The sequence below is a fragment of the Brachypodium distachyon genome, chromosome 1 (assembly GCF_000005505.3).
Source record: "Brachypodium distachyon strain Bd21 chromosome 1, Brachypodium_distachyon_v3.0, whole genome shotgun sequence".
In the NCBI taxonomy this organism is placed as follows: Eukaryota; Viridiplantae; Streptophyta; class Magnoliopsida; order Poales; family Poaceae; genus Brachypodium; species Brachypodium distachyon.
The window spans coordinates 20,056,210-20,076,250 of NC_016131.3; the positions used below are offsets into that span (position 1 = coordinate 20,056,210).

Here is a 20,041-nt window from a genome sequence, read left to right on the forward strand (position 1 = left end):
GGTATGCTATGCGCCTATCGGCCTATGCTTGCTGCCTGCCTGCCTTGCTACTGTTAGTCACTTAGTCTGTTAGTACTTATTGTGGACATTTCTGAATTGCAGACTTGACATGATATTTTGTGTCACGTGATAGTAGCTCTAATGATCCAAGCACACATCGAAGTACAAATGTCAGGGCTGAACAAGAGCAAGAGCAAAAAGTGGAAAAAGAGACGGAAAATATTGAAGATTCAGTAGAAGCCATTATGGAAGGGCATGCTGAGCATGATGTTGAGGTTTCAGAACATGAAGATGAAGGTACAAATGTTTGTGGTTTAGAATACATAAATTTTGATCCAGGACTTCGCGTTCCAATTGATCAATCTGCTCCCAATATTAGAGATGATGTTAGATTTGCTCACCTAGAGAAGGGTCCAACTCAACCGACTAAGCACAATTTCCTCCCAAATAGAGATAATAGATACTTTCGGCCACAATGGTATAAGGACTTTGATTGGTTGGAATTTAGTGTGGACAATGGTAGGGCTTATTGCTTCTATTGTTATCTTTTTAAACGTGACCGGATGGATGACAAATTTGGTTATGATGTCTTCACCAAAGTGGGGTATGACCATTGGAAAATGCGGTGGCAGCATTCCGTAAGCATGTTGGTGGGGCATGTAGCATCCATAATATTTCAAGGACATCATGTGAATATTTTAAGAATCAAAGGGCAAGTTTGAAAAGCAAAGTTATAACTTATACCAAAGATTCACTAGCAAGGTATGAAACTTGTGTAGATACATCTTTGGGCATTGTAAGTTATTTGTCATTGCAAAGCGAACCATTCGGTGGACACGATGAATCTTCTTCTTCTTTGAACAAGGGCAATTTTTTGGAGATGCTTGATTGGTATAAAGAAAGGAATAGGGATGTGAAGCTAGCATTTGATGAACTATGTCCTGGAAATGCCAAAATGACTTCCCCGGAGATTCAGAAAGAACTTGCCAAATTTTGTGCACTCGGGGTCACCAATTCAATCAAAGATGTATGGTTATCTTTTCTCTGTTCTTATTGATAAATCTCATGATGTGTCGATCAAAGAACAAATGGCCGTGGTTGTGAGGTATGTGTTGAAGTATGTTAAGTACTTTCTTGTTTTACTTTTGTTATGTGTAGTGTATTTCAACTAATTGTACCATTTCTTGTAGGTATGTAAACAAAAAGGGAGAGGTTGTGGAAAGATTTTTGGGTACTGAACATGTCCCAAACACAACATCACTAGCTTTAAGGCAAGCACTTTTGGAGGTTTTCAGTAAACACGATCCACTTATTGCAAGACTACGAGGGCAAGGGTATGATGGGGCATCTAATATGAGAGGAGAATTTAATGGCCTTCAGAAGTTAATCCGTGATGAGAACCCATATGCTTTCTACATTCATTGTTTTGCACACCAATTGCAGTTGATAGTTGTTGCTGTATCGAGATATTGTAAAGGTCTCGAGGATTTCTTTAGTGATGTGGCCATGATTGTCACTCTTAGCAGTTCATCTTGCAGGAGGAAAGATATATTGCTTGAGAAGCAAAGACAGGTACTTTTGGCTAAGATTGAGAAAGGTGAGATGCCCACGGGGAGAGGGAAAAATCAAGCAACATCATTGGTCTGACCTGGAGATACAAGATGGGGTTCTCATTGCAGAACCTTATCTCGCATTGAATCAATGTGGGATGCGGTGATACAAGTTTTGGGCATTGTTGAGGACGATGGCCGTGTTCCAAGTAGGGCAGGAGGTTTGGTTCATCAAATGGAGACTTTTAGCTTTGTGTTCCTCCTGAAGATGATGTTAAAACTATTTCGTATGACAAATGATGTATCTCTTCTATTACAAAGGAAGGATCAGAATATTGTTCAGGTATGTGATGAATATTTTTGTGGTTCTACTTTCTCTGTACATTTTGTGTACCTAAACTTCTGGTTGTATCATTTCAGGCCATGTCTTTGCTTAAGGATGTGAGAACACGTTTGGTCAATTGGAGAAATGATGGTTGGGAGCCACTGTTGGAAGATGTCAAATCATTTTGCACTGAAAATGACATCGAAATCCCAAGTATGGACCAAATGGTAACAAAATGGGGTAAATCAAGAAAAGGGGGAAGACATCAGGTCACTACTGATCATTTTTTTCGTGTGGACACCTTCTATGTTGCTATAGATTCCATTATCACTGAGTTTGATCATCGCTTTAATGAGGTATCTTCACAGTTGCTTCAGAGCTTCGCTTGTCTTGATCCAAGAGACTCATTTGCTAGGTTCAATGTGGATAGCCTTGCTTATGATGATGATTTCTCTAATTACGAGCGTGAGCATATAGTTGATAGCCTTGAGCTATATATTATTCATATGAGAGTTGAAGACTTCATAGATTGTTTTGATATTGCAAGCCTAGCTAAAAAGATGGTTGCACTTGAAAAGCACATCATGTTTCCTACAGTTTACCGCCTCATTGAATGGCATTGATTTTACCGGTGGCGACGGCAACAGTTGAAAGGGCCTTCTCAGCTATGAAGATCATCAAGACCGAGTTGCGCAATAAGATGTCTGATGGTTGGCTTAATGACTTGATGGTGTGCTACATTGAGCGGGGGATATTCAAAAATCTTGATCTTGATAAGATTAAAAGAGATTTTCAAAAGCAAGGTAGAGCTATGCCATTGCCTGGGCCTTCTATATGGCACTAAAGCTTCATTATCGGTATGTCTCAAAGTTCTACTTCTGTTTTATTATGTTTCTGTCTCGATTGTACTAAGTGATCATGTTTACAATCATAGAAAACATTAATGTGATGGAGTACTTCAAGGCCATCATTAATTTTTTTTTCTATGCTTTGAGAGTTCGCCCCACCTTGATTTTGTTTCGTCCTCCGCCCATGGTCGTGTCAATGCATGAGTGTGGCTAGCATGCACAGCACTTGGATTCATTTTGCTTTTCTTCACCTCTCGAGCCATGGGCAGAGGCATCCCCGGGAGACGGTGAAATCGCCCGTGTCATGTCTCCTCTTTGGCTACCGACGGTGAAATCATAATATATTTTTACTGTTAATAAATTCATTTGCATATAATTTAGATGTTTGGTATTTTTCTGGAATATTGGATTTGCTGTATTTTTTTTATCGACCCAGAATATTTACTTTTTTCTCTTATTTTTCTATGAATCTTTAGATTAGTTTAAATTCATAGCACATTATACGGTAGATTAGTTGATCATTACATGTTTTAGTAAGAGAGCTGCATTATGTGTGGCACACTTCAGTTTGTGTGACAATTTTCTTATCTTGAATTTCCTTTTTCTTTTACATATACTTTATCTTTTTTGTACGCACGATGCACTAAGCATTGATTTTCCATAATCCATTGGCTTGTATGCTGAGGATGTTTTCAGTAAATGTTCGACACGAAATTTCCCTGTGTGGTTTCTGGTGTTGCCAGCAGCGAGAGCTGTTTGACGTCAGGTTGCGGCTCTGGTAGTAGATTTGGGTGCGCTGCATCTTTGGGGTTATATTGAAACCGAATGTCCTTGCTAGCTATGTACTCCTACAAAAAAAAATGTATCCTACATAACATCTACGACAAGTTGTTTCCTTTTCTATTTATTTTTTAAATATCAGTCCAATTTTGGCTATCGATAGTCCCCACCGGAAATTGAACCTGCTTTCCTGCGCTGCCGTGTGTGTGTGTTTCTGACAGTGGTGTGTGCTGCCGTGTGTTTGCTACCGAATCTCGTTTGCTACGACTGTGCCCGTTCTCTGCCTGGCGCCCTGCCGGTGGCCCTCGCATGGGTGGTTAGAATCTAAATTTTATGTCATATAAATTATATTATAATGGAGTAATTTCTGGTCAAGGCTTAGTCAACAGAAAGCTAACCGGCCTACTATTACTGGAGTACTAGCGCACAATATCTTAGGTATTTCTTCAATTCAAACCTACATCCAAGATATAATTGTCGGGGGATGGTAGGTCCACGACTATGATTTGGTTCACCGTGGCCCATCCTAAGAGGCAGGGCCGTATAGTGGCAGGTGCAAGGTATGCATTTGTTCAGGACCACCAAAAATTAGGGGCCTCCATTTTAATTATAATACTAATTAGCTATGCTTATTAAAATTAAATTTTAAGGCTCATTAAATAGAAAAAGAAAAAGGTCCATGAAAAGAGGGGCAAAGGGCAAATGTCCTGCTTCTCATGTACGCATTCATCATATGAGACCACGTCATGTCGTGATTATTCAATTTCATTTAGGAAAATACTAAAATGATGGTGCTTTTCGGTAGAACATGAGCAACTTATTGCTTCGTCACAACCTTTATTATTTTAGCATGAAGATTGATATTGTTCTAAGGAGTATTGTAAAATATAATGTATCTAGTAATATAATGAACAGAAAGTATAGTTTGGTTATGTAACGTCTTTGAATCTTAAGGCCACATTTCATGTTTTGCACCAGGGCCTCAAAATCCTAGATACGGCCTTGCTAAGAGGCCCGACAGGCTGAGTCACTATCATGCCTATCATCCGACTAGGTTACTTCCATGTGTGCAGGGGAGAACTTAGGGTTTAAGGCAGAGCGCGGTCCTTGGCATCTACAAGTGTTTAGTAATTTGAGTCATGTGGTCATCATCGACAACGCTATGCAAAGTGTTAGGCCGCCGAGAATAAAGTTACTCTGCTGCGACGATGTTATGGGTAGTATATCGGGGGCAAAGAGTTTTTACTCGCTGCGGGTTTGATTTGTCTGATATTACAGATTTTTGGTTTTGTCCTCACTTCACACGAACTTGATGAATTTTTGTCTGGTGTCTTTGTTGGTATGGTCCTTTGCGCTTGTGAAGTCCTAGGACATTATCGTGAATATCTTGGTGTTAGATGACTTGTACCTTTGGGCGATCATCGATGGATCAAATACGTTTAACGCTCGTGACTTTACATCTTTTTGGATGGGCGACTAAAGTGGCTTTTTGAAACCTTTTAATGTAGCCAAGTTCTTGAAGGGTACCAGTGACGATGCTTCCACTCTGATATAATTGCAGTCTCTTTGCTCAAGTCGTGTCGCAAAGATTGATACTAAAGAAATTATGTGTTCGATAGATTTCATTGTAATTCGTAGTTATATGAGTTGTTACTTTGTCATTTCTTCGATCCATGATCCAAACAGCGTACATGTAATGGTTATTTAGTTCGAATAAAGTTACAAGTGATCTAAAAATTCCACGTCACCACTCGGAAATGGACTCTCTACAACCAACTTCCACTCAGTGGTCGCCTGCAGCGTGACTACTATAACCGTCAAGATAGGCCTTACTGCTACGTGGATCGAAGTACAAATGCAGTCTCAGAATGAAGTGCTTTGTACAACAATATATGGTTGGGTTTTGGAACTCTAAGGTCTTCATCGTGCATCTATAAATTATACTCATCCTGAAGGATATCCAAGAGCCCAGCAGAAGTTCCACTTCCCATGGCTTAATTTTTGCAAAACGTGAATGCAATCGTGCTAACGCATCTACAGTTCATTCGGCTTCCATTGTTTAGGCTGGAATCCTGTAATTTATTTTGGACTTCAGAGACCAATTTGTTTGGTTGACATAAAACTGTTTCAAGAATTTAATTTAAAATTATGTGGAATCATAGATACACATAACTCCACTTTATCACTAAAATGCATCATTTAATTGGATTTGTTTCTCATTCTACAATCCGTATGACAAACAAACATATTTTTTTGTTCAAATTTATCGAAATGAACCTTTACAGAATATTTGATTTCACGGGCTACCAAAGGATCTTTTAATGGCTAAGCATGCTGGTATTTGTATCCTAGGCTATACTCCCTCCGTCCCATTATAGTATACATATTTCATTTTTTTCTTTTGACCAACCCTTTGACAAAAAAACAATCAACTAATATGTGACTTATGTAATCGAAAACATAATCAATATAGTGATATCAGTTTAATTCACAAAATTATGTGCTAATAAATTAGTATTGGTTTTTTTTTTGAAAAAGAGGGCAACCCCCAGCCTCTATAATAAATATTGGTTAAAAAAGTTTGGTCAAAGCAGTGAAATACTCCTATAGTGGGAGTGGGACTGAGGGAGTACTTGGCTTAACAATAGCCCGCTAACGTTCTTACATTCAGTAAAGCACGTTCGCTTAGTTTCGGAAGAGGCAACACAGAGTACAAAATTAGGTGCGACCTATGCAGAATCAAATTTTTTTTTGAAGCAATGCAGAATCAATTGAATCAACGGTGATTAGGAAGGCTGACTTGATGTGTGCTGGAGCCTGGAGTAGTCGAGTAGAGCCTTGCGTGAAGCAGCGGTCGTGGTGGAAAGTGGTAACCACGATCAGGGCACGCTCGGCGCAAGAGGCGCGGGGTTGTAACCCGGTCAACCCACAAGGCCACGACCAGCATTACCACGCGTAGGAGCCATTTGCGGAGGCAGCAACCGGAGTCCGTGGCCGCCGCATGAACTGCCATGGTCAAAGCACTTCCCGTCCACCAAATCAGACCTGGTCAAAGCACTTTGCCATTCGGCTCCCTCGTTACTCGTTAGCTGCCAGTACAAGTTTAAATATTCCGTATTCTATTTACATTCAATATCGGCCCACTAGCCCACTGGGCCAGCCCATACGAAAAGAAATCCCATGTTGCCGAATCGGTCTGGCCATCCCTACATCCGGTGCCCGATCGATCGACCGATCCTGTTTTCGAAAAAAAAATTCCCGGCCATTCCGGCGCCGCCACGAGCTCACGCTGCCTCGACCAACAGCAAGCAGCCGCACGCCGGCCCACGGGCCCATCCGTCACCCCCTACGACCTGGACCTGCGCTTCTCTCTCTCGACGCAGCGTCAGCAACCTAATCCCAGCCCCCCTCTCCCAACGGCTAGTTCCAGATCCACCAGATAGGTGCCACGTACCCCGATCCGCCACGCGTAAGGCCGTGCCTCCGCCGTCCGATCCACGCGTTCCGTCCCCACACGCGGTCGGTCGCCAACCCACCTCGATTTCGAAAACAATATCCCACGTACGCCGACACCACCACCCCCTGCTCCGAACTTTGGATTCCGGTGGTTCCTGCAATTTTCTAGAAACACCCCTGCGGGAAGAGTATTCGAGGCAGGTTCCGTGGCGAGCGGAGCTGCTATAAATTCAGCCAAGGGGGAGGTCAAGCTGTTTCCATATTTACCTCGCCAGGTCCTCCGCCATTTCTTCGCAGATAGGTTTGCTTCGAGTTTAAGGAAGTTGTTCTAGTTCCGTGCCCAAGGGTTTCTCATCCGCCAATCCCTATTCAACTGATCGAGGGATACTTTGATTTTCCTGAGGCTGCGACTGAGAAGGAAAGGGAGAAAGGTAATCATCCATTCAATTGTTCTGTTTCGTTGTCCCCAGTTGGGGATTCTAGTTTCCGGTTCGATTTGGGCTCGATGTTCCGTTTTCCGAAGAGTTCTCTGGGTTTTCTGTTCCTATCTACGATTCTGTTCTGATTTTAGATCAGAAATTGGGATTTTTGTCTCGCCTGCTCCATTCATGATTCTGCTGGCCGCTGGTTTGTTGACAACTAGCTATTTTTGTGCGATGCTGTTTTCGAAAAATTGGGTATTGTTTTTCCCAGTGAAAATCCCGGTGATAGTTGAATTACTACTGCAAGACTAATCTAAACTTCGATTTCTTCGTTGCTGGATAATCATTCTTTCCTAACTCTATGCAGATTACCTTATTTTGGGAGATCCCGGATCAGATAGGTAACTTGTGCCATCAAGAGCAGTAGAGTTCAACAAACGAAAGAGGGGAAAATGGCAATTGGACAGGCTATGCCGAAGGGGTCTCTTGCCACAAGCTTGAGCTTTCCAAGCAGCGGCAGCACTAGGATCCTGGGGAGGAAGAGGGTTGCCGTTTCGCCGGCTCCAAGCCCCTCCGGCCCACACTCGCCGGTGCGGACTCTGCGCAAGCAGCGCAGCATCAGGTTCCACATGGACGACACCGTCTGCATTCTTGAATCACTGCCTCAGGATGTCTTGGTAATTACTACTATTGCGCATTAATGTTCCTTCTAATTCTGTTTTTGTTCCCTTCTAGTGGAAATCAGTTCTTTGTTCTTAGATATGTTGCTTACAGCATTTTGATCAAAACAATTCAGGTTAAAGTCTTGTGCAAGGTGAACCACAGTGACCTGAGGCAGCTCCTCCTAGTGTCGAAACTAGTCAGCGAAGCAGTAAGCACTTCTGAATCCTTTCCTCGTACCCCCATTTTGTGCAGTGGATTCGTTGCCCAGGTATACTAACATTGCCTTCCTTCAATTTGCTGTCTGCAGACAGTTGTTGCTAAAGAGCTGCATTTCGCTTTCGCAACGCCTTCCAAGGCCGCCGTTAGAGGCGAGGAGGAGGAGGAGGACGAAGGCCCCGGGGCGCCCAAGCAACACAGGGTTGCACGGTCACGCCACCGGGGCAAGAACCTGGCGAGCCTCGCCGTGAATCTGTCGGCGTCCTTCGACAGCTTGATGTCAGAGGTGTAGGTGTAAATACCACGGCCCATTTTTCGCATGTACTTTGCCCATCTTTAGTGTTTCTTCTTTGATAGCTCACGTCGGACAGAGGAACTTAGGTAGTGATATATATATAGTCATATCATATGTGTGTTAGTGGTAAGTTATATATGATCATTCTTCAATGCTGTGATTGAAGAGGACACGATGTTTTATTTCTGTGTATGTATTAGTTTTAGAGTAAGTTATAAGCGTCCTGAGTGTTGGAACTCAGAAGAGATGAGATATGTCTCTTCTCCTTTGTGCATGCTGTAGTGTACGATCTCTGTATACTGATGCTACAAACATGGGGATGTACTCTTGTCGTTACAGAATAAATCAGTTTGTTTGGTCATTTTTATTTCATTCCTGTGCAATCTTATTCATATTTCTGTAGTCAATCGCTACTTGTATGTGTGTGGTCTTTGAAGAACGATGAATGCTGTATCTGAAACATGAAATTTGTGGGGATACAGTACAGTCGCTACTCGCCCCCTCCCTCCACAGGCTTTTCCGCCATAATCTGTTCTCTGAACTCTCGGCCTCAGATTAGCATGCAAATTACTCTCAGATGGAGTAAATCTGAAGATATATCTGATTGATAAAATTAAGTCCTTGGTCAGACATGTTCATCCATTTCCACGGTCGTGAGTTGGGACAGTTAAGCCACTAGTGTCCCAGATTAGTCGACACTCGACACCTTGGATCGAAATTTTATCTCGAAAATATGATGAGAGGTGAACTGAACCTGTCCGAGCTGAGGCACCACGACGACATGTGGCAGATTCGCCTTGCGTCCGGCATGTCCAGTGAATTCACCTATCTCTCTCTGTTTTGGAGCCACTCACGGCCCACGTTTTTGCTAATCTGAGCCTCGTGTGGTTCCGTGGAAAACGCGTGATTTGCAGCTCTGGATCATTGGATCCGCACATCTCTGCAGTCTGCAGAAATCCACAGTCCACGGATCCACCGCATCCTCCTCTGTTTTGCTGAAGAAAACAGCAGGTGTTCCTGCCGGTTACCGCACATCTCGTGCACGTACAGCTAATGCGCGACGTGTACCGCAAGGAATTCTTCAGGCTTCACCACGCCGATGCTTCCTTGAACGCGTAGGAAAACAAAGAACAGCTATACCACCGGCGTTGCAACTTGCAACCACCTATCGACAGCTGCTCGTGCCGCCTCAAAGAAAAACACTTTGGCCTGCCCCTGCAATGCAACCCCGGATACCTCCAAAACTGCCCAGCACGGCGCACTCAGCACCACCAAGGCATCAAACTGAACAATACCATTGGCCGTCTACGCGGAGCGTCTAGTTAACAATGGACAGGGGACAGCACGGCCGTTCTACGCCGGCTCGGTATGTGTGGTGTGGCGTGGTGTCAGTGTCTGCCGCGTTTGTGCCGCGGCAGGCATTGCGGTTGCGGCACGTGGATTGGAGTCAGGGGCCGCCGGTCGGACGCGGACCACGCTGGGGCTGGCCGGCACGCATTCCTGGCTGGCTCGAAGGCGAAAAGTAGACGAACAGATTGGCGGGATAGCCTCCGGTGGCGGTCGATCAGAAGGGGCGCCGCGCCGGCCCGGGTCCATTCCATCCGCTGCCTATCCTGCAGGCAGAGTTCTTTTTTTTTCTGTTGGCTGTGGTTTTCTCCTGAAAAAAAACCTTCTTGTATACTGGCTGCAGGCTACTTGCCTACTTGTCTGGAAAACGTGAAGGGAATGCCACAACCAACTTGCCAACTAGTGGTGGCATACTTTGTCCGACCTACATTCCCTCCACATTTTCAATTTCTGTAGGTACCGGGTACCTGACGAAACATGCCGTCCTGTGGGCCGTGGCGTGAGACGTGAGGTGCAATGTCCTCGCAGTTTCGCCTCCGTTAACTTGGTTTGACTCCTGACGAGTCTTCGAGTTCCTTTCTCTTGCCGTCTCGCCTGTTAAACCGCCTGCAGGCTGCAGTACTGCGACCTCCCAGTCGCCATCAGTTCACGTGGGATAGGGACTCATCATCATCACGGATAAGAAAGAGAACAGTTGTTCCACAGCGGCACGTTCTACAGCATTTTCATATCTCGAGCTGCTGTTATCTCATTGCGGGTGGTGTCACGGCAGATGTCATAGAATGACTTGTGTTGGGGCCGACGAACGAAGGAGAAACGAAGGAGGGAGGACGTGATGAGAACCACGCACAACACAAGAACACGCACACGGTTTACCTAGGTTCGGAGCCTTTTTGTTGAGGTAAAACTCAAATTCCTGCCTTTTATTATTTGCCGAGATACCGAGATCTACGATGGTGATCCTTGAGCAGTTTTCTTGAGGAAGAAGAAGAAAAAGGAAAAAACCCTAAATGTCTAAGTGAAGGACCCCTCTCCTTGGAGGGGTAGTGTTTCTATTTATAGGCCGATAATGTCACACTGACATGTGGATCAAAAACTAACCCTATCTTCTATGCGCCCCGCCGGGCACGCGCCTCGGTTTCCTCCGGGTGAGACGGCAGCCTCCTATGATAAAGAGGGCGTTGTTTTACTTTGCGCCATGTGATAAGAATAAGACCGTTGACGCGTCTTGGTGGAAGCCAAGATTGGACTGCTCATGCTTTATCCTGCAGCCACATAAGACAAGATAGACATGCCGGCGTACCCTTGGTACGCTGGTCTGATATTAGTTCAGCTTAAGGATGCCGGCGTACATGCCTGTGCCGGCTTTGCACTCGTCATCTCGGCTAATGTGTGTCGTCATGACTCTACCCGGGGTCATCCCCTGACAATCATGTAAGAATAGATTTAAAATCAAGTGCATCAAAATTTCAATTTCCAAATCTACATAAGTGTCCACCTTTTGCTCGTATGTTTTGTCTTCGCAAGAAAATCACTTGTCCTTTAACAATCTGTCAACTGAAATAAGTTACTTCGTCCGACCCATATTATTTGTCTCAAATTTATCCAAATATGGATATATCTATGTTTAAAAAATGTCTAAATACATGTAATATTCCGACATGTAACTTGTTTAGATTGTGTCCTAAAAAAAATCTCTCAAAACTTGTTTAGATTTGGCTCTCTATGCATGTATGTGCTAGGGAGTCTGCTGCATGCCTTGTCCGCTTGTACTACTAAAGTCGTTGCCGGCCGTCCGATGAGAATAGACGGTAGATGGTGGGGCTCAGGGCACGCGGTGCCCGATCCCAGTCCAACAAAAAGGCTAGATCGATCCATACTGAACTAAATTGGACGTGAAAACTTTCAGGCAATTGCACTTCACTAATCATTAGGTTTTGACCATCGCATCATCGTCTCGAAAAGTTTCTCACGCTATATCTTATGAAGCGTAACAGAGCTTACTAACATACTCCCTCTGTCTTTTTTTTCCCGGGCGTGAAACTTGCTAGCTGTACCAAGGCATTTTGCTGCTCTTGTGTTGATTGTTGGGAGATGCATCCTAGCTGGGTGTTGATAGGCTCATCTGGGTGGCTGGGTCGGCACGACAAATACGTTCGGGCATTATCGGACTGCATGCAAAAATATATGTGCAATTTAGAATCAGATATCAACTGTACCATGAGATGTGTAAATATCACTAAAATATTTTTATTATTAGAGTAAATTTCAAAGAACCACAATTCTTGGGACAGTCTTTTCAACAGACCACACATTTTGCTAATTTGTCCGAAAAACCACACTTCTTCGTCGGACAGATTGTCTCACTTCACCCAAATCAGAGGGTTTAACCATTTTGACATTTTTTCTTACGTGCGGTCCCATATGTCAGGCCACCTCAGACTTAACCCGACCCGATCCGATAACCTTCACTCTCCTGCGGGTCCCACTCAAGCTCTGAGATTGCTTCTCTTCTCCACAGCAGCCCTGCAACCTCCACGGCCGGGCACCTCCTTCTCTCGTCCTTGGCGACGTGTTCGAGCGCCAATTTGGTCCTAAGCCGTGCCGTCGAGACCTCCTCATCGCCCATCACCTAGATCCGCAAGCCAATCCTCCACGCGTGGTCTCTGTTCACCAGAACGCGAGCGGCATCCTCTGTGTCCAGAGCGCGCCCGCGCGTGCGTCGCCTTGCGCCACCGCGGCCGTAGCCCTCCCCGTGCCGCGAGACGTTGCCTAGAAGCTCCGCCTTGTCGAGTTGATCTTCCCAACAGAAGGAATCGTCCTCGAGGGCCGAGAATCGTCGCCATCGACATCTTCTTCCCCGGCTCCGGCTGCTAGCCGCCACCGCGCGATCTCCTCGTCCGGTGGTCCTGTACCTCCACCGCAGGCTTGGCGAGATCCGGGAGGACAAGAAGAACCCTTTGGTGCTCTTCCCCAAGCCCCGCTCGCCCCGAGCCGTCCCCGCGCCGTCCGCCTACCTCGGCCGCCGCCCGTCGCCGACGAGCTCCCCTCTGCGGTTTCCGAGCGCGCGCTCGCGTTCGTTGTGAGCTTCTCGTCGTTTTGCCCCGCTTCCCGCGCCCACGCCGCCGCCTCCTCCACCGCGCACCTCCCTGCCGACTCCTCCACCGTCGCCCTCGCCGACGAGCTCGATGCAGTAGGGCTTGGTGGCACCGGCGACCGTGCCGTGCTGCTGCTCGGCCTCCTCCACCGGCTCCCAGTACTGTGCGGGCAGACAAGGGAAGGCGCGGAAGGGGGGGGGGGGGGGGGGGGCAGCGAGGGGAGGGCGGAGGACCCGTGGCCTGGCTGCCGGCGTCAAGGGAGACAAAAGCTTGAGTTTTTTTTCTGAGGGCAAGGAGAGAGCTTGAGTGGGACCCGCAGGTCAGAGAGAAAGAAGGAGAGGAACCGTTATCGGGTCGGGTCAGGTTAAGCCTGACATGGCACCTGACAGCGGGCCCCACATGGCAGGAAAACTGCCAAACATGCCTAATCATCAGATTTGGGTGAAGTGAGACAATCTGCCTGAAGAAGTGTGGTTTTTCGGGCAAATTAGCAAAATGTGTGGTCCGTTGAAAAGACTGCCCCAAGAATTGTGCTTCCTTGAACTGTGGTCCCGCAAGTAAAAAGATATCAAGAAACCTAAATCTTTGATACACCAGGCCATTCACAATTCTTTTTCACTATGTATTGGAGTTTTATGCGAGAAGGCGTGTCACAGGATCTGAATTTTATTTCTTATCCATCAGTTCGGAGAAACTAACCAAAGCAAATGCAGTGCTATATTGCGTGACGTCAGGTCACGGTATAGATGGCCAACGGGCTGGCCTTGACCGGCTCTGGTCCCTTACCTGCTAAACGGTCCTGGCCCGGGCGCGGCCCGGTGAAGCTCGTGAATATAGGGGCCGTGCCGGGCCGACCCCTTAACGCGTCCTCCCGGCCCAGGCGCGGCACGAAGCCCGGTCAGGCCGGCCCGGGCACGTTAAGGCCCGCGGGGCCTAGAGAAAACCCCCTGGGAAACTGATAGGGTAAAGGTGGCCCGATCTTTCGATGAGGAGATAGCTATCGATTTGGGTGGAGGTCGACGTTGGTGAACCGACTACAAACGTGCGAGACGTTGCGCCTTAGTGATCGCTACACCAACTTTCAAGATTATTGACCACGCCGGAGCTAGATCAATCTGATCCCGAAGGATCAATCCCTGCAAGCAACCGAAGAACCAGCAAGAACAATAGATGCAATCAAGAAATTGCGAATAAAGATGAAGCTTTATATGTGGGATTCTGCAAGTGCGTAGTACAGGAGGTCGATTTGACTCTCGTGCCTGTGGCGAAGATTAGCAAAGGGCTAAGTCTTAAACTAAACAAAATCCGAGTCTAAACGATGACCTAGAAGGGGTTTATATAGAGTGGTATACGGCCAGCCTTGGGAAGTGGGCCGAACCCTCTATAGGTCGGTTTACATGGGCCTGGCCCAACTTGAGGTGACGCAGCACCATATCTTCACGTGGACGTAAATAGGAACTGGAAACTCTATATGTCGCTAACGTCTTCATCTCTACTTATGAAATCTCCTGTTGCGGCATCATCTTCAAGCCTCTCACGCTTGCTACCATCTTCTCCATGCGTGATCATGCTCCAGTGCTTGTCCCTCTCATCCATGTTAGGTCCATCATTCCTAAGTGTAACAAACACATCTGATTTAGGCAGCATCATATGCTCATGTATGGAAGGAATCGTTCCAAGAAACGAAAGTTCCTGATAGTTAAGTTGGCGTGCACGAGCTCTTGTGAGGGATCCTTGTATTGTAGCTGTAGGTGCAGCGGTTGTATCAACATGGGGATGTCCTCATCAGAAACCATGGCCCAATGGGCTTTTCTGCTCCTAACAGCCACGTAAAAAGGTTAAAAAGGCCATGCGTGGCAAACTAATCAGAATTGTTGGCTTAGCCTAATGGTTAGCAGGTGGAGGAATTCAAGTGGAGGTCTTGGGTTGGAGTGGAGGCCGGGGCATTTTTATTCTCAAGTCTTGTGAACTGTTACTGTATTTGTCAGGCCTGAGGATGAGGCCCATGCTCGCCACACTTCGGGCCGGCCCGGCCCGATTAAACCTGTGCCGGGCGCAAACGGGTCTTTTGAAAAAAGCCCGGCCCGATAGCCACCTAAATAGGAGTGGGCATAAAAACCGAAAACAAAAACCGAATAGACCGAAACCGAAAATACCGATTAGATATTTGGGTAGAAAAATTTATAAACCAAATTTTATTCTATAATTCGGGTGTCAATTCACAAAAGACCGAAAGACCGGGAATATGACCGAACTTTGTAAAAACTAAAAACCAATCCATTCTCCTGACCCAATCTAGGCACCAAACTACTTCCGCATGCAAAAATTACGGCACCACAGAGGCAATCGACAGTTTCAGTTTCCTAATCCTCGGTGCCAACGATTATATGAAAATTATGTCAGAAATATAAGTGAAATTTTGCTAAAATTTGTACCGAATCACGTTTATTTTGGAGCTATCACCCATCTTTGTAAAGTTTGGTCATGACCGAACTAAAGCGAAACTTCGGGTTACCGAAATTTCGGGTAGCAAAGTTCCTCAGTAAAATTTGGGTATTATATTTTAAAGACCGAATCGAAAAAAGACCGAAATTAGAAGACCGAACTTCCGGTCATGACTGAATGCCCACCCCTACACCTAAGTTCGGATCAGACGTTTCAAGCGACGTTGCGCGCAAATACAAGCGGGCAAACGTCTGCTCATCAAAATTCTAGAAGCAAGATATGCGTTTGCGCCTATTGAAAAAAGCCCGGCCCGATAGGCACCTGCCAATACAAGCGGCAAACGTCTGCTCAGCAGAATTCTAAAAGCAAGATATACGAGAAAGTTCATGCCAGAAGGTACGTACTAATCAAACCAAATATTATACTCCTACCATCTCATATTAAGTGACCTAAATTTCCAAATATGGATATATCTATAACCAAAAAGCGTCTAGATACATGTAATATTTCGTCATTCAATATGTGACGAACAGGAGTAGCACAAATCACATATTCACATCCAAAATCTATTTTATCTTGTTACAAATTTCAACCATGTGAGACTTAACCCTAGTTATGTTGTTATTTTTACTCTTTTCGTCCCAGGCTTATTTCGATTGCTTTGACAAAAAAAATGTCACTAACATGTGAATTTATGTGATCTGCTTAATATCATAAGCGAGTGCTTTTGAATAGAAATACAATATAGCGTATATAATTCTTAATCACATAAATTAGATATTAATATTTGTTTGGTCAAAGATTGGTCAAATGAAGCGAAATATGTTTTACACATTGGGGAAGAGATAGTATCTCATTGTCAATTGCAAGCTGGCGCATGGGCCATGTGCGTCAGTTTTTATTATTTTGATAAGATAGATAATCTGGTATGTATGATACATCTTGCCTTAAAACTTCAATTGTGCGATAAATTTTTCAAAACTCAAGTTTCTGCGACTCTAGTGAACAGAGGAGTGTACATATATGCTTGTACTTGTCATTTTTAGAATCTTCCGTAGTCTCGTAAGGTGATCGTCACTAGCCAGGAATTACTTTTTTTTAGGCCGGAGAGAGTACCTTTTGAGGACCAAAATATGCTGTACTAACCTGCAGCTGTTCTCTTTGGATTGGCATTTCTTTAATGCACCATGTTTTCCTCGTGGGGGCATCATGTATGCTCGCTCAGTCGCTGCAACGTGTACTACCTACAATCTGTCGTACTTACAACTACGCAGCGGTAGCATAAACGTGCGAAGCACAGCACGTGTAACGCGCTCCTCAGTGTGGGATCGAAGGGGTTCAATAGGGAAGAGGGTCCAAATTGGAATCAAATCACTGCCAACGCGACCAGATGACGAGCATATTATTTTCTTACTTACTCGCAGAACAGTGTAACAGCATTTTTGTGGCTCTACGAAGCTATACAGGCCGGAACACACGTTGAGACAGTGGAGGAAACGTAGTAAAACGGTGCCCTTTGTGATCTTCGACGGTACCACCAGGTGTCATTTCGTAGTAGCATACCTGCATTGTACTCCTTCGTGCTTTTACCGTACGTGTACATTTTTCATGTTTGTTTACTGCATAGTACTCCAACAAAAACCTAGGACGTAGGCACAGACAGCCTAGGATAGCTCAAAGCTCTCATTCCGGTGCGAACTTCTAAACCTAAAACCCCTCAAGATACACCCCCAAGTGGCCAAGTTCCATAAACGAATCCGCTAGCAGTACCTAAGTTCAGTTCTTTAAACTAGTAGCGGTACACTACTCGCCGTGGCTTTTGGGACCAGGACAGTTCGACGCCAGTACGCACGACCGACCTAGTAGCAAATCCCCATCGCTTGTAGACGTACTACGCGTGTGCCCTGCCCTCCGTGATCTGGCCCGTCTGGACCTTCCCTGTCCCGGCCCCTGTGGGCAAAGACTTCAAGTGGAAGGCAACTTGCCGTGCGGCGCGAACAAAAAAAAGAGAGGCCGTTTGCTGTCCGGTGTCCACCGGCCCCGACACGTTAACATGCACGGAAGATGCGGCATGCCCAGCCCTGATGGATGCGGGGAGGAGGATCTGGCTCCGTCGAAAATGGGCACCACCCACCACTTTCGCTCGGGGCTTTGGGTTCTTCTTTTCCCCCGTCGGTCTCGGCATTGGCCAGTGGAGTTTTCGTGGGCGTCGCGCGTCCCCCGTTCCGATTCGGCCGGTTGCTTTTTGCGTGCGTGTGCAGTGTGCTGCAGCCTTTTTCGCCTGCCCGCGCGAGCGGCTGCCCGGTGCGGTGCTCCGTTTCGTGCGGCTCCGTGCTGCCGCCGGCCAATCATGTCGGTGCTGCCGCAGGCAGTCGCACGCCGTTTGACCGGTTTCACCTTTTTTTCCTTTGCTCGGGTTCCTAGCTTGGACATATCCACATTGTGGGTGCCGGTCATGGTCAATTTTATTTTCTTATCAGTACTGCAGCAAGTAAAAACAACTGGACAGTGGACACTGGCATGTGGCCATGGAGAGCCACCTCTCATCCCCACATTACAATCCTTTACGTGGTGCTTGCTTATCATTACACTCTAGTACATGTTAGAAAGGCGTTACTAGGATGGCCACAATGGTATCCGCAAAGTTTCCATGCTCCGGGTAGAAATGTACTGCTACTAGGATGCAAATCTTGTCCAAGTTTCCCTCGTGTGGGATGCGGAAACCAGTTCTACTGTTACAGAACAGAGGAAAATATGATTCCGACCGAAAATGTGTCTTCAGAATTTGCAATATCGCATCTCCCATCAATGAGTACTAATTGAGTCGACAGGACAAAGAACGAACCATTAGTGAGTTTTATCACAAGCTTCCACCGTCCTCGGGTTCCTGCCGTACGTACCTGCAAAAAAAGATCGAGTTGCTGGCTAGGTTTTACATTCATCAACAACATTGCTAGACAACTCGGAAGAAGGAGGAGGACAACGAGCAGCAGCCCCGATCTCGTTTGCTTGTCGCTTCTTCTTGTATAAAAAAGGAACCGACTTGGCGGTGTGCCGCTTTGGCTCTCTGCTAACCACTCCACCTCTCCCGCCTTAAATGGCCTCTTCCTCCACTCCGCCGCCGCCTCAAGGGCTCGCCGACGACGACAAGAGGCCCCACAACCCCCTCCTCGCCGCGGCCGCGGCCGCCGCCCTGCTCGCCGTGCTCTACCTCCCGCTGCCCGTCCTCCAGCTGCTCCTCTCCCCCGCCCCGCTCTCCTCCGTCCTCCTCCTCCTCTGCCTGCTCCGCCTCGGCTCCCCGCCGCCAACTCCATCCGCCACCGCTCCTCCCCCTCCCCCACCGGAGCGAGCCACAGAGGTCGCGCCGCCTCCACTTCCACCGCCGCCGCCCAAGCCCGCCCAGAACGCGGTGCTCCTGGAGGCCGAGTTCGCGTCGTGGGCTCCCAAAGGCCGGGCCCTGGAGGTGATCCACGAGGAGTTCGAGGCGGAGTGGGGGCCCGAGGAGATGGGCCTGCCGTGGACCTCGGATTCCGACTCCGACAGCGGCAGCGACGACTACTACGGCGGCGGCCGCGGCCGGGAGGAGTACGGGATGATCGAGATCGAGCTGGAGGAGGACAACCTCATCGAGATCGACATCTCCAGTTGCCGGTGACGGAAGACAGGTTGCCGGCCCCGACAATCTTGTCAGAGGGTTTTTTTTCCCCTTGGGGCGGGCTTCTTCTTGGTTCTTGCGGTTGGTTAATTTTCCTTGACGACAACTTTTTGGCTGATTCGGCGTGTGGATTCGGGTGCCGTGCTTGATGCCCCTCTGTTTAGAAAGATGGCTTGCATTGCTGCAATGTACATATAGGTTTGGCGAGATGAGATACGGAGTGAGGAAGGCTTGTTCATTTTGGCTAATCTGACATCTGAGATGATGGCAAGTTCAGTTAGATCCTACAGTAGTTTTGTGTGACACTTACTTTTAATCACTTGATTGAAGGAATCGAGTTGCGGTACTAGTTGCATTGGCCTCTATCTATACTAGCACTCCAGTTGTTAACCAAGCAACATGAGCTATATTGTCAATGGTGGAATCTGTTGTTCCAATGAACATTAGTAGTACGGAGTACAAGATGGGCATATTTTTCTTCTTTTTTCTAGCAGCATGAGCTATTGTCAGTCAATTGTTGAACCACATTGCTCCTGCACTGGTGTAGTGGTGTGTAATGTTTGTTGCTATTCGATTGTGAATTGTGCTCGAGTTTGACGTTCAAGTTGCAAGTGTTTGATGCCTTGGTGACAGCTGATTGGATCTGGAGAAAACCAGCTTCTTGGCGACATCCGTGTAAAGATTGTGCGTGCCGGTGGTTGGTCGTTGGAATGGGTTCGTTAAAGTTGCTCACGAAAGTAGGTCGACTTCAGAGCACATGAACAATACTGTGTACACCGTCATGCTGATTAGTCCTACCTGAACACGTTCGATTAATATGCTCATCAGGAAATCGAAGCTGTTTCCTTGTCGAAGTTAAGTCAGGAAGGATCGCTTATGGAAATCAATCCATAACGATTGATTAATCGAATATTATCAAGGATTTGTACTGTAATCAGTTG

The 20,041-nt window shown here is 46.5% G+C and overlaps 3 protein-coding genes across 3 annotated transcripts; all 3 read left to right on the plus strand.

The window, feature by feature from the left end:
• Nucleotides 1–610: 610 nt before the first annotated feature.
• On the plus strand, nucleotides 611–3,659 carry LOC100840068 (the record flags this gene model as incomplete). The annotated part of the gene is made up of 7 exons (XM_014895758.2): nucleotides 611–1,056; nucleotides 1,191–1,287; nucleotides 1,444–1,597; nucleotides 1,724–1,893; nucleotides 1,971–2,102; nucleotides 2,244–2,340; nucleotides 2,487–3,659. Coding segments are annotated over 7 exons (1,329 nt in total), but the record flags the coding sequence as incomplete, so codon positions are not given.
• Nucleotides 3,660–7,090: 3,431 nt separating this feature from the next.
• On the plus strand, nucleotides 7,091–8,916 carry LOC100841708 (F-box protein SKIP27). The gene is made up of 4 exons (XM_003562866.4): nucleotides 7,091–7,390; nucleotides 7,749–8,058; nucleotides 8,178–8,252; nucleotides 8,352–8,916. The coding sequence occupies exons 2-4, from the start codon at nucleotides 7,834–7,836 to the stop codon at nucleotides 8,550–8,552; spliced, it is 501 nt and encodes a 166-aa protein (XP_003562914.1). The 5' UTR covers nucleotides 7,091–7,390; nucleotides 7,749–7,833; the 3' UTR covers nucleotides 8,553–8,916.
• Nucleotides 8,917–18,166: 9,250 nt separating this feature from the next.
• Nucleotides 18,167–19,704, plus strand: LOC100840367 (formin-like protein 5). Its single transcript, XM_003560046.4, has one exon. It carries the CDS (start codon nucleotides 18,543–18,545, stop codon nucleotides 19,098–19,100), a length of 558 nt encoding a protein of 185 aa, XP_003560094.1. The 5' UTR covers nucleotides 18,167–18,542; the 3' UTR covers nucleotides 19,101–19,704.
• Nucleotides 19,705–20,041: the final 337 nt, after the last annotated feature.